At 43.2% G+C, this 17,776-nt stretch overlaps 1 protein-coding gene across 6 annotated transcripts in view; it reads right to left on the reverse strand.

Annotated features, from left to right (window-relative positions):
* The window catches only part of Tenm2 (teneurin transmembrane protein 2), a 942,842-nt gene that overhangs the window by 443,961 nt on the left and 481,105 nt on the right, over window positions 1–17,776 (reverse strand). The window contains exon 4 of one of the 6 annotated variants that reach the window (XM_059270358.1): window positions 10,459–10,469. The exons of the other annotated variants lie outside the window; for them this stretch is intronic. Within the exon in view, the coding sequence (XP_059126341.1) occupies window positions 10,459–10,469 (11 nt within the window). The remainder of the gene's footprint in view (window positions 1–10,458; window positions 10,470–17,776) is intronic. 6 annotated transcript variants of the gene reach the window in all.

The raw sequence follows: 17,776 nt of genomic DNA on the forward strand, positions 1-17,776 counted from the left end.
ATATCTGTCGTCCTCCCAACAGGTGCTTCCAGCCTGTCTTTCTTTCCTCTTGTCTCCTTGGGCAGCTAGTTCTCTGTCACTCACACTCAGTCCTGACACGACACCTTCTTTCCCCTTGGGTCTCTGTGTTTGCTCCTTGTCTCTAACCTGTAGCTTGCGTTCGCAGCTATATTAATGCCACTCGCCTTGTTTGTTGTGTCCACACAAGTTGAGAAGGCTGACATTCTCCACTAGCTGTTATTTCCACAACAGGGTGAAACAGGTAACATTTATCTCTGTATTTGTGAGGTCTAGCACCTTGACTGGCACATTGCCGGCACTAAGCCATTGCCCAAGAAATGAATAAACATGACTCTTTATAACTATCCATCAAGAAATAAAATAATAATGGAACATTTGACCTCAGGTTCAGAGAATATTTTCCCCAAATGCAAGGCTTTCAAAGCACAAAGTAAAACGTAGTGCTGTGCTTCCTTGATCAAAGGGCTTTATGTGGAAACTGATCATTTAGAAATAGAGCATTGGTTCTGTAACACAGAAGTAAGGCCCAGAACAAAGAGAGATTGAATTTTAAAACGAATAGAAATAAAACAAGACAACAAAAACCTCCGAAATCAACCCTTTCATCTACTGGAACTAATTCACAGTGTCTTTTTAAATTTTATTTGATTCCTCAAGGAGTTTATTCACAGAGGATGGAGTAAGGCTAGGGCATGACTGAGGGGCCACTCAAAGGGTGGTTGGGACGAAGAAGGTAGGTGTGTAATTTCCCAGGCATTGCCACCTCATGGAAAACACACATCATGACAGCAGCCCTTGGCCAAACCCTGAGGCTGCTAGTGCTCTGGAGCAGATGCCCACAAGAACGGAAATACAATGGAAATCAAGAGTAGATTATATGTGCTGCAAGACTTGAAGACTAACACGCAGCCTAATGAGCGCATTATAACTGCAGGCTCTGCTTGTTAGCTGTTGAAAATATTTTCACAAGGCTCTGGGTATGGCAGGGTAATGCCAGTTCTGAAAGGCCGATGCTGAAAGGGAACTCTGTGCATGCCAGGCTTAAGCAAGTCACCTGGATAATGGTGGTGATTAGAAATGAATCATCTCCCCCAGACTTGGGTGTTCCATCACAGACACATGGTTTTCTCGGAATCCAGGAGGAAAGTGGCACTACCAGGCTAGGAGGAAAGAAGGGCCGTCAAAGAGCTACCAGAGGGATTCCTGTGCTCCTCTGATCTGTGGAACAAAACCCAACTGAAGATCTGCCTCTAACAGTAACCGGGATTGTTCTTACACGACACCTGCAGCACTCTGTAAGAGCAGGGTCTTACCTGATTCTACCGTGGTAAAGACACACGTGTATGCTATGGAAATAAGAGGGACTCCAGGAGATTGTCTCATCAAACACATCATTCTCATGCAAATAAAACACTACTGCAATTTTCTAGAGAACTTTCCTGAGGTCAAGAGAGGCTAAAACTATTGGCACATCACTTAGTTGCTTGGTTAACATGGGCTCCATGATTTGGGAAGATATTTTTAGATACTTATTTTAAAATCAGTAGTGTCATTATATACCCTATATTAGTATGGGCTCTTTGCATTGGACTGATTTATAGCTACAAGGCTCATTCACATGTATTTCCTCTCTTTGATTGAACTATAATCCCGGAATCAGTCCAGAATGACGATTTTCAGCTGGGAGAGCTCATCTTGGATGGTTGTGAGAGCAGATATTATACATTCCACCCTGGGTCTACTTAAAACAAAACCTCTGGGTTTGGGGCCCAGGTACTTGAATTTTGGAAAAGAAAAACAAAGACAAAATCTTCCATGAGCCTGACCTGGTACTGTAGATTATGTATGTGAGACTAGACGGGCAAAGCCACCCTCAAGTGTTCCCCTTTTCTTCCTGTCTGGCAGGGTCTATGGCAAGGATCTGTTGTCGTTTCCATGTCTCTGTAGTCATAGCTTCTGGGAGGATGCTTGCAAAAGAGCAGTCCATCCAGTTCACGGACTCTCAGTGAGATGTGAAGCAGGGCTTCTCCATGAGAACTTTGCCCCAAAGCCCTTCCTTCTTGTACTCTCTGTTTGGGTTTTGATCAGATATTATTGTTTACTGGCTGAGGCAGACTTAGCACCCCTGTGCCCCCCTCACTTAAATGCAATTATTTAAAATTAAAAGAGCATGTCACAAAAAAAGTAAAAATAAAAAACATCATCTGCCAGGGATGGAAAGGCGAAAATACACTAGAAAGGAAGTCGACTGGCAGAAACAGTGAAGCCAAGACGTCCTCCTTGATTTGGTGTGACGAGAAAGAGAGTTGGAAAGGAAGTAACTTCTTCACTGCGTAAGTCAGAGCTTTTTCCAGTCCGCACATGTAAACCTTTAAGGAAGAGCCCCACCACCACACACACAGCCCAACGGAGGGCTTTCCACACATACCCTGCTTGGAGGAAGTAGTTCTGTGTGTACCCAGAATGTGGGTCACCAGCCCAGCAGAAAGACACCTGGAGGGCAGGTAACTGGGGTCAAGAGGAGGCCTTGTGGAAGGGAACTGGTCTATGTAGCTCTCTTGAACTTCACAGTTCTGTCTCAGGCCACCTGGGCACTGCCTACTCCTAACGCAGCCTAAATTTCCTTAGTAGGTGTTCATGGATGGCTTGCAGAGCCGATTGGGAAGGGCAGCAGAATGTTCTTTTACGCCAGGTTTGAAGCTCATCAAGGGTAGGGTTCAGAATAAGAAGTCCTCTTCTGACTGTAAAGATAAAAGATAAAATCGCTCCCTCACCCGCCATCGAGTTTCCTGTGTCTTTGACAAGCAGCATAATTAAGATCTAGCATAAACACAGGGCCTCCGAGGACAGCAAAAGCTGACTAAATGGGAATTTGTTCTCTTTGGCTTTCCTTCCCTTTATTTAGTTTCTCAGTGGAAGCTTCACTCTGAAGCCAGGCCGGCCCTAGGCAAAAGTGCAGAGTCTGCGAAGTGCTGGTACACCTTTGCCTGCTACTGTTCTGTGAGGCCTAGTCAGTCAGCCCCGCCCACAAAAAGCGTGCCTCCCTCCCACCTCTCATCCCTTGGAAAGCCACGGCCCACTTGAAATCTTTACATTCTAGGAAGATGGTGATGACGACACTTGAGAGGAGAGGGCCTTGGCTTGCCTTACTGGTGGTGAACATGACATCTCTGTGGCTGGGATGGCATGATTCTGGCTCTGACCGAGTCGCCTGACCTGGGTTCCAATCTCAACTCTTCCATTTCCTAGCTGAATAAACTTGAATAACCCTAAGCATCAATTCTTTCTTCAGCAAAACGGACCATCAGGAAAACTAAATGAAATAAGCACTTTGTGTAATTCCTGAAATTTTATAGCCATTCACTAAAATGCATTGCTTAGGCTGAAAAAAGGCTTGGGATCAGAAATGTTTTACATTTGTTTTCCCCCTCCACACACATTTTGAAATATTTTATAGACATAATGAGATAACTTAGGGGTGAGATCCAGGTCTAGACACCAAATTCACTTGTCTCATATATACCTACTACACATATTTCCAAGGTCATTTTACATATGTTATTTTGTGTATAAAACACAAAGTTACCAGATTTTCCCATTTGTACAATTATGCTAACACTCCAAAATGCTTTTAATTTTTGAGATTTTTCTGATGGCATTTTCCATTGGTGATGTTCAACCTGTATTCATACACCTGTGTTCAAAGTTATTCCATTGGTCATAAGGCTTCCAATTCCAGCCTATACAGTTATAGGCATGTGACATGGTGTCTGTCTGTCCTCTTTAAACTAATTCAGAGGCGCTTCCCCTCTGCAGCTGCCATTCAGCAAGAAATCCCCTTTCCTTCCTTTTTCTGACATACTATTCATTTTTGACACGTGGCATCATTCTGTATTTCCTAGTCAGTAGCCAAAAGGCAATACACGAATTAATTATGACACAAGAGCCTACTCAACCTTCAGATCCGAAATGACAGGTAAATAGCAACGCCTGAAAGGAGCATATTCCTTGTCCTCAGAAATGCTTACATGTCAAAGGGTTTCTATTTACCCACCATGCACATGGTGACGGAAAAGGGCGACTCATCATCATGCGGCTGCTAGCCCTCTTCCCACGAATGCTTGCAGGTGCTATCACAGGAAAAAATGAGCATCTATCTTCCAGTTTCAAATTAGTCCATAATGGGTAATTTCATGCAGACATTATTTCTAAACAAGAAATTCCCCAAATGCTAATTGCTTCTAAGAGCTGTTCAGTTAAAGGGGATAAATATTTCCGCTCATTAAAGGGGATGCCATTTTCCTAGTTAATGCAAGGAAGCTGCGAACGGGATGAGAAAAAGGAGGTCAGGACTCTGGAGAGCAAGTGGCACCTCCCACACTGAAGTGTCAAACTGGAGGGCTTGGCATGGATTGGGCTCAGAATCAGTAGACAACCCTGAGAGCATCCGTCTGCACCCAACCATCGCTAAGTCCTCACCACAGCAAAACGGTGAGACAACTGTCAATGCCAGGCCACGATTAATAACGAGTAGAGGCTCTGCTTCGTTATTGACACTAACAACTTCTTGGCACAGTACTCAACAGGGAATTGTGACGCACTGGAGAGCAGTCTCTGTGTGGCACCAACACTGGGGCAGGGGAGGCAGAGCAGCTTCTGACTTCTGTTGACAAACGTGTTAATGGTGTTGATGAGAAAAGAAGCCATCCTTGGGGAGGACAGGATTGCTTCAGCGGCTTCAAGACCGTGAAAGACAGCTAGAGAGGCCAGTCCCAGAGATGCTGTTGAAACACTTGAACATGGACAGCCCGTCTTAATAACCTCTACTAAATGTGCAACTTGCACATTCTAGTTGCTATTTCCAGGCTGTGTGAGACCAAAACAGGAACAAAATACCTTGCAAGTTAATGGGACATCAAAACTGGAAAAATAGACTTGCAGGCTAAGGGTTCTGTTTACAGTTAAGAAGGTTAAGAATAACTTCCTGTTTGTCCTGTGTTAAATCCTTACAAGTTAAGGTCTCCGTTTGTAATTAAGAATAAGTTCCTGCTTCTTAGGTCTGACGTAAACTGCTTGCAACCCCATTCACATGATTTACATCCTTACCCTTGTTCCTTTCCTTTCACTGTATCTTCCTAACAATCTTTAACAGCCAACTCTCTCACCCCTGGGAACACCTTATCTCTCCTATAAAAGGAACTTCAAGAGGCCTTCAGGAGCTACTCTCTCAAATCCTGACTTAGGGTGAGACAGTCAGTTGGCCAGCCATGGGTGCACCCCTAAATACAGCTTGCTTTAAATGGATACTCGTAGATTTGGTCTTTTCGACTAGAGATTCTCAAATTTAACAGAGAAGGAGATACAGAAGAGGCAAGGTATCCTTAGAATCTTGAGGAAGTCCTACCTAGTGAGGGGAAACCAAATACCCATCAAATAGTTCTGTTCTCTCTCTCTCTCTCTCTCTCTCTCTCTCTCTCTCTCTCTCTCTCTCTCTCTCTCTCTCACACACACACACACACACACACACATACACACACACTTATGTACACACACATACATACACATACAAATACATACATACATACACACACACACATTCTCACACACTCACACACACAGGCCAAATGAACTCTCACAAACACCTGGCAAGAGAAGCGTATACTGTAAAATTGTCTATGTGGCAAGCAAGGGTAACATAGACGGGGAAATTTGTGGATGCCTCATCCAGAACTGATAACTGAGCCAAGAGCAGCAGGATGGGATGTGAAGACAGAAGGAAGAAAAAGAAAAAGCAGGTGGCGTGTTCAAAGACCCTGAGGAGGAAGACACTGGAGCGACGGGAAGAAACAGAAAATGAGCCAATGTACTTGGGACCAAGAGACCCAGAGACGAGGCGGCGTGGGATAAAGCTGCAAAGTCACATGGGGGAGCTTGCATCATGTAGCCCCCAAAGAACAATGGCTCAGAAAGGCATTTCGGATGGTGCGGTGGTGGGGGGTGTACATAAACAAAGAGCAGAGACCAAGAGTGGAAGTGGACAGGTTAGTTAGGTGTCTGCTCTGGCTCTGGCTGAGACGGGAAGATGGTATCAGTTGAGTCGAAAGCAGCCTCTTTACAGATGCCCTTGCTCTGCTTAAGTCTACCGCACGGCATCCGTGGTGTCTCCTATTGCTTGGTTCTCTGCTTTCCCCAGATCCTCTCTGCTGTTAAAGACAGTGAAGGAGCAGCAGCAGCAAAAACACATTCTTTGTTTTTATTTGTGTGTGTGTGTGTGTGTGTGTGTGTGTGTGTGTGAGAGAGAGAGAGAGAGAGAGAGAGAGAGAGAGAGAGAGAGAGAGAGAGAGAGAGAGAGCGCATATCCCCTGGAGCTTAAGTTACAGGTGGTTGTGAGCCACCACCAAATTCAGGGTTTCTGCGAGAACAGCAAGTGCCCTTAACCACTGAGCCATCTCTCCAGCGATTCCCTGCTCCTAGATACATTCTTATTCATACATCTGCAGTACTAGGCATCCTATTTCTAACAAAATAACTTCTGCTTTGTTGTTGTTGAGACAGAGTCTTCGGCAGCTGAGGCTTTCCTTAAAGTCCCGAACCTCTTGCCTCTGCCTCCCAAGTGCTGAGATGACAGGCATGCACTACTGTGCCCTGGCCCGCTAGAGAAATAATGTCTTATGTTCTGTACTCTTTCCTCTTTCTTCTCAACCTTCTGGAAACGTGGCTTTTGTCTCCATCACTTCAGTGACATAGTTCTCTTGATGGCCATTAGTCATCCCCAGTTATATATGTAGGGCTCCCGCTAATAGGGAGCTACATTTAAAAGCATGACTCACTTTCATCTCCTTGAATTCTCTCCTCCCTTTAATTTTGGGGCTTTGTATTCCCTTGGCTCCTCCATCTCATCATTCACAGTTGCCTTCAAGGCTTTCCCCATCCCTTGGAACTTTCAATTCGGGATTTCTGACAACGGGAGCTGTGTCTGGGTCACTTGCCAGCAGGATCTGACTTGACTCCTTGGGGGATTTCTCCCTTAAATTCTCTTAAAATTTACTCATGAGCTTCAGATCATCTAGATGATGATGTTATTTAATAGGCTCTCCACTGGGGAGAACAAGTCTAAAGTATTATCTTTCCCCAAAATGGTTCCCTGCAAATGGGGCTTTCTAGTTTGTTGCCTGCAAAACGTTCTTTCCACATATTTACACACCAGTCTTTCAAAACATGAACTAAGAGATTACCACTTGGTTTAAAAACAAAACAAAAATACCCCTTCCTCCTCATTAGGGAGAGGGTTCATTGTTTTGGCACCAAGGTCCATCTTTACCTGGCCTGCATCTTCCCCTTCCACATCTCATGCTAGCTGTAATTTCCACCTACTCTCCCCTCCCCAGACCTCCGATGAGCATAACAACGTGCTCCGCTCAGGATTCTGCATCCTTGATTTGGTTCTGTAAAATGAGCTTTTATTTGGGAATATCTTTAGAAATGTAGCAAAGTTGCAAAGGTAACTGGATATGTAACTTCTACCCCGTTCCCTCATTGCAAACCCCTTCTCTCCATGTCTATGATCTAGTGTAAAAAGCATAACATTAAGAATAAGCTGTAACTGGAGAGGCCATGCGCAGTACTGACCCCGGATTTCACCAGTTTGTATGGCACCCACACATGGGACAGGATGCCGTGCTGAATCCAGCTCTTCTGCTTTTAGAGTTCCAGTCCCTGTGGCTTTCTCTCACTGTATCTTCCTTTCTCTGACCTCCCAGGAACAGCACAGCATTTTCTCCATAGCAATGTCCTGTTTTTGCAACAGAGCTGACTCCTATGAGGCATCCTTCTCCTTGTCTTCTTGCTTCTCTTCTCCTTCCTTCTCCTCTTTCTCCCCCTTCCTCCTGCTTTTCCTCTGCTCCCATCTCCTTCTTTAATGAAAGCTTTACCCAGGATACATACCTAATTATTTTTCCTTTCCGTGTTTTAGCATTCTAACTTGACCCTCTTAGCTATCCCCACATCAGCCTCCTTAACCAGAACCCAGAAGCAACAACATTGCCCAATAATGGAATCATTCCTTTTTAAGCATCTCTTTCCCCTGACATTCCCTTGTAGAGGAATTATTGATGGCTTATCTTTTCTACCAGGTGACCATGTATTCAAATTAAGCCATCAGGACCAGTAAAACTTACTCCCCCTTAGAAGTTCACCACCAAAAGAAACACTTTTGAAACAAGTGCGTCATTTGCCGAGGCCAAAGGAAATGTTTGTGTCTCTTAAACCAGAGTTTTATTTGGCAGACACATGCCACTTGTAGCACTGGCGTCACCCAGGCATGTGGCACAGCTTCAGATTTCATCTGGGTTCAGAGTGGTCTGGTGGGTGATATATCTACTGTAATATATTCTTCAATTAAATAGGTAGATAGAAATAGAATTTAAATATTCAGGAATAATAATTGTTGGGGAGAGGAGCCCTAAGCGATATTCCTCACTGTCTATCATTTTTCTATTCTTACTTCTCAAATTTAGGGCTTATTAACATTTTTCTAATATTTCTTTCCAAGCAAGCCGAAAGGTGCACGCAAAAGTGAAACCAGAGAATAAGAAAGTTAGGGTCGGCTGCCCCATACGACTCTGCCTCTACTTGCCTGTATTTGCTTGCTTCTGGATATTTCTTAGTGACAAACTACAATTGGTAAGATAATGCGTTGCTTGCAAATGGAGTTTACTGCATAGAAAGAAAAAGTAACGGAGAAGAGGTAAAAATTGGAAAAGAATAATAAGTATTTATTAAGTACTTGTCATAACCTATTAAATATAGCTTTGTAATGACTATAGTTTTATCCTTTAATCTATTAAAAATGCCCTCCATCCATTTCCTGAAGACATTACTACTATAGTCCTCATTTTACAGACAGAAAAGTGAGAATCGGAAATGTCATTTGTTTAGAATCAGTCAGTTGGATGTAGCGGGGTCTAGATTTGAACCTGATTTTCCTTTGTACCTGGAAGGGAAGAAAAATGGGCAGAAGGAGAGGAAAGGGGAGGGGAGGGGAGAATATTTAAATTTCTACTCCTGCTTTAATTCCGCTCCTGAAGGACGAAAATCTTGGTAGGACTTTAAGCACTGGGAGAGGCTCTTTCAGCCCACCCTGCCCACTTTTGAAAGCCAGAAAGAACATGTTTTCCCCAATGTTCTTGGAGAATCCAGGGAGTGTGGGTGTACAGAAAAGAATGATTTTCTTGCCCTGTATGCTTTCCCTACCGCAGAGTGGGCAGAAGGAACGAGACAAAATGGAGAGCCCAATTAGGGCTGGAAACCTCAGAAGAGAAAGCTCCTGCAGAAGCCGTGAAAATGGTGTTGGTGTACAACAGAACTCTTTCCATAACATCGCACATGTCGACATGGATATTATCATGCAAATGCCTGTTAACAGACTCTTACCTCCTGGGGTAAAAATGAGTCACCTTAAAAGAAAAAAAAAAGGCAGTAAAGCCCTCCATGCAGATTTATATGACCTCTGGTAACCGCTCCCAGGGAGCTGTTATATTCTATTGTGTGAAGCCAGCTTTGGAGAAAGTCTCCAAACTTAAGGATGAATGCAACTGCTCTTTGTGGCTCCTGAGGAGCTATTAGAGTCAGTGAGGTGGACAGAGCATGTCGTCTTCTCTTCTCGAGGAACCCTCTAGAGCCACATGGAGCTGTCTTGTCTCCTGATGCCTCTGGTTGGGATATATTTTAAAAACACCTTTCTGCACAAATCTAAGGGCAGCGACAGGGTGATAGGTACCAAGGAGAGGAGAAGGAGTGGGTGCCACCTCCAGCAGGGGCCACCAGCCTCTGCCATCACCCGTAAGCTAACTTTCAAGGTGGGAGGATGGCTGGTGCTGTGTAGGATGTGATATCATCCTAGCCATTACCACATTTTTTTTTCCCCTCAAAGGAAAACTGAGTTGAAAAGAACTTACAGGGAAGGCTCGGGATGCTCGGGTTTGGATTTCCTGACAGTCTGCAGATTCTCAGGGCCAGAAGACACAGGCAGCTCCCGTCAATGTATAAGGCAGGCTAAGAGATTTGTGGCCATCTTTACTGGTTTTTCACTTGACTTCCTTCAACAGAGTTATGGGCAGAAGAAAGACTTCTGTCTCCACTGTGAGGAAAACAGTATTTAGAGCTTGCAATTCAGTGGCAAGTGGCATTCATCCTTCCCTTTTGGCGGTGACAACGTGAGGAGTTGAAAAGCCTGGTTCCCTGCAACGTGTATGTAATGCTCCATCGGAACTGTCACTGGCCCTTGCACTCGACATGACCGTGAGACACACGGGGGCACAGCTCACACGTCAGGCTGTCTGCTGGTTCAAGAACACTGCGAGATATTTTGGGGTAGGGAATATTTTTAAATATGACCCACTCCAGTCAAACTTTTTTACAGCAATGTGTAAGTTGCACAAAACAGGTTGCTCCCTTAAATAGTAAGAGAAAGCCAAAAGCAAGACTAGAATTCCCTTCTCAGTTTCTAAATATAGAATTTGAGATTCACTGTTGATATTTTGAGTTCCATTTCTTTTTGGTCTGTGTGCTGTGTAATCACGAGTCATTTGCTCATTCACTCAGTACCCATCGACTAAGAACTTGCTGCATGTCATTCCATCACTTGCCATGCCCTGTATGGAATACTCTTCCATCTCCCCAAGTAATATATGTGTGTGCTATGTTATACATAAAATATGCAGGCATGTAAAGATATACACATATGTACTTGGAATATATAATACAGTTCTGGTGTTTAAGAGTTTATAGTGTACTAAAGGGAATTAAAAACCACACAAAAGCCCTGAAATACTCTGACTAAAACATCACTAGAGACCTTTTTTTTTTTTTTTTATTAAGGATGTGGTGCTTCACCAGATAAATTCTACGGATTTTACAGAGACTCTCCCTTTAGACACTTGGGGGTTACAATCCAAGCCAAATGCATCCTCAGGGCCACTTATTGATATGTTATAGACACAGATAAATAGAAACCTTTGGCAGTGCTGTGAATGGCCATGAGATTTTGAGTCCTGTTCTAAGGTTTGGGGTGAAAAATGAAAGACAAAGGCATATTTTTCACTGGATTACAAATAAAGGAAAATCCATGAGGTTGTTGAATGTCTGCCCTGCCAGAGATGGAGAAGCATTCTGTGTTCAATACTGAAAGCATTTGATGGAGAGGCTGTGTTTACAGACAATGCTTGCCTGGTAGCAATTTCACCACTTGGGGCTTAGGGTGTGCGGTCTTTGTGGGGATGAGGTAGGGAGGAGGTTACAGAGGGGGATGCTAGCAAGTGATCTGGAAACCATGCCTCGTCTCTTTACACCTGTTACCCCTCCACCCTGACATCCTTGGCTTCTAGATATGGTGCAAGATGACAGGCAGTGTGGGGGTGCACGGGTTACAGACACAGCCCCTCTCTTTTCTATCTGAAGGGTGCAGGCACTTCAGCATGGATGTGTCTAGGTTGGCTTTGGGGCACAGACCGTCTGAAGGCCCATTATTCCTCTCTCTATTTTGGTTTCTCTGTGTTAAAAATTGATGTTCTGGCAGTTGGAGAAGGCGAGCGTGTGCATTTTCTAAGTCAGAATCATGCAGAGTCGAACCTCGTTTTTACCCAAATAAAATTTCTGCTTTCAGGATTTCAGTGAGCATGTTCCTTTTTTTAGCTTAAAAAGTTTCTGGTCTGTATTAACAGCTTCTTTCACCAGTGTAGTCCCTTCCATTTTTGCCAGCTGTGGACTCGGCCAGTGTGACTTCTTTTGTGCCTGGCTTTAAACAGCCTAAGAAACAGACTGCATTCTGCCGTCAATCCATGCAGAGAAATCGCACTGACAGAATCGAGGCCCTATGCAGGCATCAAAGCCAGGGCATGACTTCATCGTATCTTTTTTTTTAAAAGTCTGCTTTTTATTTTGTCTGTTAATAACAACAAAAAAAATACACCCAAAGAGCTGAAATAGAAGTTAGATCAAGAAACCAGCCCGTGAGTAACTCAGACTCCTTGATGCTATTTCTTTATCTGTAAGCTGTAATAGGCTAGAGTACCCATTTAAACATTTAAAGCAGGGATGCATGGGCGATTGCAACAAAAATAATGCTGGCTAACACTTATTAAGAATGTAGTATGTCTCAGGCTTTGTGCTAAGTGTGATCTTTTAAATAAGGATCTTCTGGAAATGGAACAGCTTCAAAAGTTCCACGTTACCCTGCTGTTATCTGACCAAGGATTGGAGGAAGGCAGTCCTTGCTTAACATCATATGCTCTTAAGTGCTTTTATACATTTCCCTTAAGGATGAGGTACCAAAGGACGTTGCTGGGTTTGAAGATACACAGATGAAACCACACAGGAAGTTGACTTATCGACAGCAGCTGAACTACAGTCTAAATAAAACAATTCAGAGACAGCAAAGCCAACTCAAGTGACTATGTAGTTGCTGTAATAGCCATCAGAAAGAGAACATTGAAAGCAGCAACGCTAGCTGGGAGATGGTGGTACATGCCTTTGATCCTAGCACCCAGAAGGCAGAGGCAGGCAGATCTCTGTGAGTTCAAGGCCAGCATGGTCTACAGAGTGAGTTCCAGGGCAGCCAGGGTTACACAGATATATAGAAAGAAAGAAAGGAAGGGAGAGAGAGAGAGAGAGAGAGAGAGAGAGAGAGAGAGAGAGAGAGAGAGGAGAGGAAAGAAGGAGGATGAGAGAAAAAAGGAAGGAAGCAAGGAAGCAAGGAAACCACCCACCCTGGAGAATGACTGTTCCATGGATTAGGGATAAGCAAAATAGCCTGGGCTGGCCAGAGGAGAAAAGCAGGAGTCTGCTCTTGAACTTGTTTGGGGTTAGCCTCAGCTCTCCTCCCACAAGCCAAGGAAGATATGCACTTAGCTTTGTGGACACAAGGAAGTGGGTAAGAGTGAAGCGGCCACTGACCTTTTTGTACAAGTATTTAGTACTCCTACAGACAGAGCTGTGATGACCTCACTTTGATGCTGGGCAATCAATACCTTGGGCAGAGGTTGGGAAAAAGAAGAGTACTATGTCAAATGTTGGCAACTCTTAGCCTTGCCATTCCTTTCGAGGTCTATCCTGCTTCTCCACTTCATTAATGCCCATATTCAACTAGGGCACAGTTATAAGCCATCTACCATGCTCGGCATAAGATGCAATGTTTATGCGACACAGAAGTCATCTTCAAAATCATGGATCTCAATATTATGTGGTTCAAAGTACAGCAATAGCACTGAGGCCCACATGGCCAACAGGAGCCACACAGGTTGCAACCCTAACCTTCCATGAGGAACAGAGTTTGCTAGAACTCAATCTCACAGCTCCATATGCATCCAGGTAGGGCAGCAGGGCTGTTTACGAAAAGGGAATGATGTGTGTCCCTTCCAGGCTCTGTAGTTAAGAAGCATCATTCCTCTGCCATGGCCAAATGGTCTAAGAGAAGCGGTGTCTCTGAATGACCATAAGCAAAGCAGCACCAAGGGCTGGAGCATGGTAGCAGAGAGATGAGTATCTTCTACGTCTCTGATAATGTAGGTTTGGCTGTTAGTAAAACTGTCTTAGTTAGGGTTTCTATGACACCATGACCACAGAAACTCTTACAAAGAAAAACATTTAATTGGGGCTAACTTGTAGTTTCAGAGGCTTAGTCCATTATTGTCATGCTGGAAAGCATGGTGGCATGTAGGCAGACATGGTGCTGGAGAAGGAGCTGAGAGTTCTAAGTCTGGATCCACTGGCAGCAGAAGTGAATGCCACACTATGCTTAGCTTGAGCATCTGAGACCTCAAAGCCCACCCCCACAGTGACATACTTCCTCCAACATGGCCACACCTACTCCAACTAGGCCACATCTCATAATAGTGCCTATGCGCCAAGCATTCAAACACACAAATCTATGGAGGCCATTCCTATTCAAACCACCACATTAACATTGCCTTAAATAATAAGTAATCTATAAAAATTTTGTAGACTCATCATATGCTGAGATTTGCCATGGGGACCATCAGAGGACCTAGATATCTCTCTTATTTCCAAGGTCTTGCTATGTGCCTTTCTATGGCTTATAGATCCCATCAATGAATATCATCAACAACTGCACCGCAACAATAAGGCACAAACAAGATATTTTTCTTTATAGAGTAGATTTCCTAGGAAGAAAGTCCTTAACTATAAATCAGGTTATGATTTATGTTGTCCAAGGAATTTCATAATGTAAAACATCTTTGAAAGCAAATCACTCACATAATAGGCAGGTGACACTCATGAGTTAGGCACTGTGTTGAGACCTTGAACCTACCACATCGCTTTAAGTCATACAAAAATCACCTTAGAGGGGAACCTAAGGCAATGCAGTTGGGCCAAGATCAAACAAAGTCCCTTATTAGCAGAAGGGTCTGAACCTATCGTGCAACATCAGAACGAAGACGATAACTATGTACATGTTTTCTCAGCAAGTCAAAGCTGTCAAAGTAGGAAATGCATGGACAACCTTATACCATTAATTTGCATAGCCATGTAAAAGAATTCAAAACAAATTTAATATTAATGCTATCATTTTTACAGGCATACCAAGGACAAAAGAGGCCATATGCTATGTTGAGAAGAGCACTCACTGGAAACGCAAGGTGTATTGTGTGACTTTGGGTCTATCACAGTGATGGTGAATATATGGGTTCTCATGTACTACTCTCCACCTTGCATTAACAATCTCTGTTTTTTTTTTTTTTTTAATTAGGGACTGGGTCTCATGGGAGTAATGTGGGTCATGTGTACTTTTCAGAACTAGTCTCCACAGACAGGGAAAAGGCCACTTGCACCCGTAACCACGTTGTCTTAAGGGCTGTCTCGATTTCCAGGTAACAGGAGCACACCTGAATGCCCTGCTGTCAAAGAAAATATGACATTCCCCTGGATAGAGAAGTTAAGCAGAGGGAGGTGCATGCTATGCAGGCCTGAGTAAACAGAGCTGAGAAGACTGGCTGCCAAGTGCTCGCTGGAACTCCTGGAACAAAGCAGGATTGTTTTTGTTGAGTATTTGTTGAGACCATTAGTAGATCAAATGACTGGAACTTCCTGGTGGGAGAATCAGGCTCCAAATAAATAAGAAAAGGGAATGTGGAAGATGTCCATCTTGCTTCCACGTGAAGTCAAAGGAGGACCACAGCTGAGCAGAAAGAAGATGTAAATAAGAGCTCTTGGATTCAGCTAGCCCTGAATTTCTCTATCATCTTGGTCCAATCATTTCCTTTAAAAAAACAGTCAAGTTCGTGGGTCCCACCAGTGGTACTGATACAAGTGGTACAATCACTTAGTTACTTGTGAAGAAATTTCTCAAGGAGAAAAAAAAGTTAAGCACAATGTTTTTATTGAAAATTATTTTGTGAAAATCAAACCTGAAAGATCTGGCCGAAGTGCTCTGCAGGAGGTGCAGGTTGGCCTGCTGATTTTCCCAGCCCTGCCTCTTGAGACAGTATTGCATAGCCTCATAGAACAGGGTTTGGGATCCTGAACTGTAGATGTTCTCTATTTGACCCTTGGTTATAATCATCTCTGCTTTGCAAAGTTGCTGTATGAGCAAAACTAGGAACAAGCATTATTGTTTGCAAGCAGAGTCCTTGGTAGTTAGTCAATGCTTAATTCCTAGCCAAGATCCTGAGACTACAAGAGGAAGGATTTAACAGAAAGCTGTGAACTTTGGCATTTGAAACTTAAGAAATTGTGCTGATGTGCTATTTGTGATAGATTTAGAGGGTTCTAAGATATGCATGGTCTTAAGGCTCTAACCATCTACATCCCATATGTAGGTCCCAGTAGGAAGAAAAGCTTTGAACAGAGTGTAAAGGAGAACTATATTTGAAATCTATGGTTATTGCCTGTCTAGCCCCACTCCATTTGTGGATTGGGTTTCTCTGTGAAACAGCCCTACCTGTCTGTCCTAGAACTCACTTTGTAGACCAAGTTGGCCTTGAACTCCTAGAGATCCACCTGCCTCTGCCTCCTGAGTGCTGGGATGAAAAGGCATGCTCCACCATGCCAGGCTCTCAATTTTTATCCTATTCCCACATCAGGGCCTTCAGTGAGGAGACTGCTTTCCAACTAATCAGTTTATTTCTTACTCCAGGATATAACACCTGATTGAGAAAAAGACACATGATTTAACTTATTCCAATGAGACTCAATCTGGGAATTAGCAGCTTATGTTTGGAAAGATATAGATGTCCCACTCTAACAGGGCTGAGTCATTAGGAAAGGAAGCCATGAAAGCTTAGACTTACTGGATTGTATCTTGTGTTGACAAGTAGGCCAACAGAGATCGTAGAGCCAAGAGGCAAAGCCCCCAGATCCAGCCAACTGTGTTCGCTACAGTTTTCCATTCTTTTTGGTTATAGGGGACAATGGATTTCCCTTAATGTTTTGCAAAAGCAAGTTGGAATCCAGCAACTGCTATTTGTAAGAGAAAGGATCCTATCTAACATGATAAGCAGAAACATTCCATGTAAGCCTGATATCAGAGGCATTAAAAGCTAGTTTCCCTAAACTAGAAATTGAACCTTAATCATGTCATTCTTGATATACTGGGGACAAAGAAAATACCAATGAGAAATTTGAAAAGTTTGAATTCATTGGATAAGGAGAATTCTCATACTGCAATCTGAATTTCTCCTTCTATAAAATGAGAAACAGGATTAATTTAGGCTCCATACATGGAGGGCTATAGAACAAAGCCAATCCATGATTATGTTTATTTTGACAACAATCCCTTTACCCTGTGCAGCCTGTCATATTAAGAAATGACAGGTGTTATGATGAAGTAAACATGAAATAAGTTAGCATTTGGTATTGTACATCAACCTACAGGTTCTCCTAGACCAGGATTTCTCAAGCTGTGGGTTGTGACTCCTTTGGGGGTCCTGTATCAGAGATCCTGCATATTTGATATTTATATTATGATTCACAAACAATAGCAAAATTATAGTTATGAAGTAGCAACAAAATAACTTTATGGTTGGAGGTCACCACAGCATGAAGAACTGTGTTAAAGGGTCTCAGCATTAGTAGGTTGAGAATCATTGGCCTAAACAACAGTGTTTGCAGTCCCTAAATCAGTGATCTCATGCAAAATTTCAGGGCCATCATTCAATGAGTCTATCTTTGACATAATCCCAATGTCAAATCCCAATTTACAAATATGGCAGTTTCTTTTTTATTTAATAAATATTGCATTAATTCTTTTAGAATTTCATGCAGTGTATTTTGATCATAGTCACCCCATCTCCTTCCCTTAACACTTACTCCCAGATCCACCCCTACCTTTCTAACTGAACTATGGCAGGTTTTTACGGCCAGGCAGTCTGAAGAGGGCTAAACCACGGTTAGCACACCTGCCTATTTAAACTGCTGTGTGGACTCTATAAAGCTACTCTCCTGGGGATTTTTCTATTGATGAGGGGACTGTGCATACATTCAAGACATGGATGCTATCGGAGCATCCCACAGGGCCTGTATCTCAGCAATCAATCCACCTGACTTCTCCACTGCTTCCCCTTTCCTGCAGGGCTGGAAATCAATTGTGTGTTAGCTGCTTTCTAGGTCTGAATCCAGAGATCCTTGGAATTGAAATGCATATCGTTTCATTAGCTACATCAACAAAGGAATAAAAAAAAAATGGAAAGAAAGAAACTTCCTTGAGACAATTTCCCCAAATGAAGTATGTATTAATGAATAG

Source organism: Peromyscus eremicus, chromosome 8a (assembly GCF_949786415.1).
Source record: "Peromyscus eremicus chromosome 8a, PerEre_H2_v1, whole genome shotgun sequence".
Classification (NCBI taxonomy): Eukaryota; Metazoa; Chordata; class Mammalia; order Rodentia; family Cricetidae; genus Peromyscus; species Peromyscus eremicus.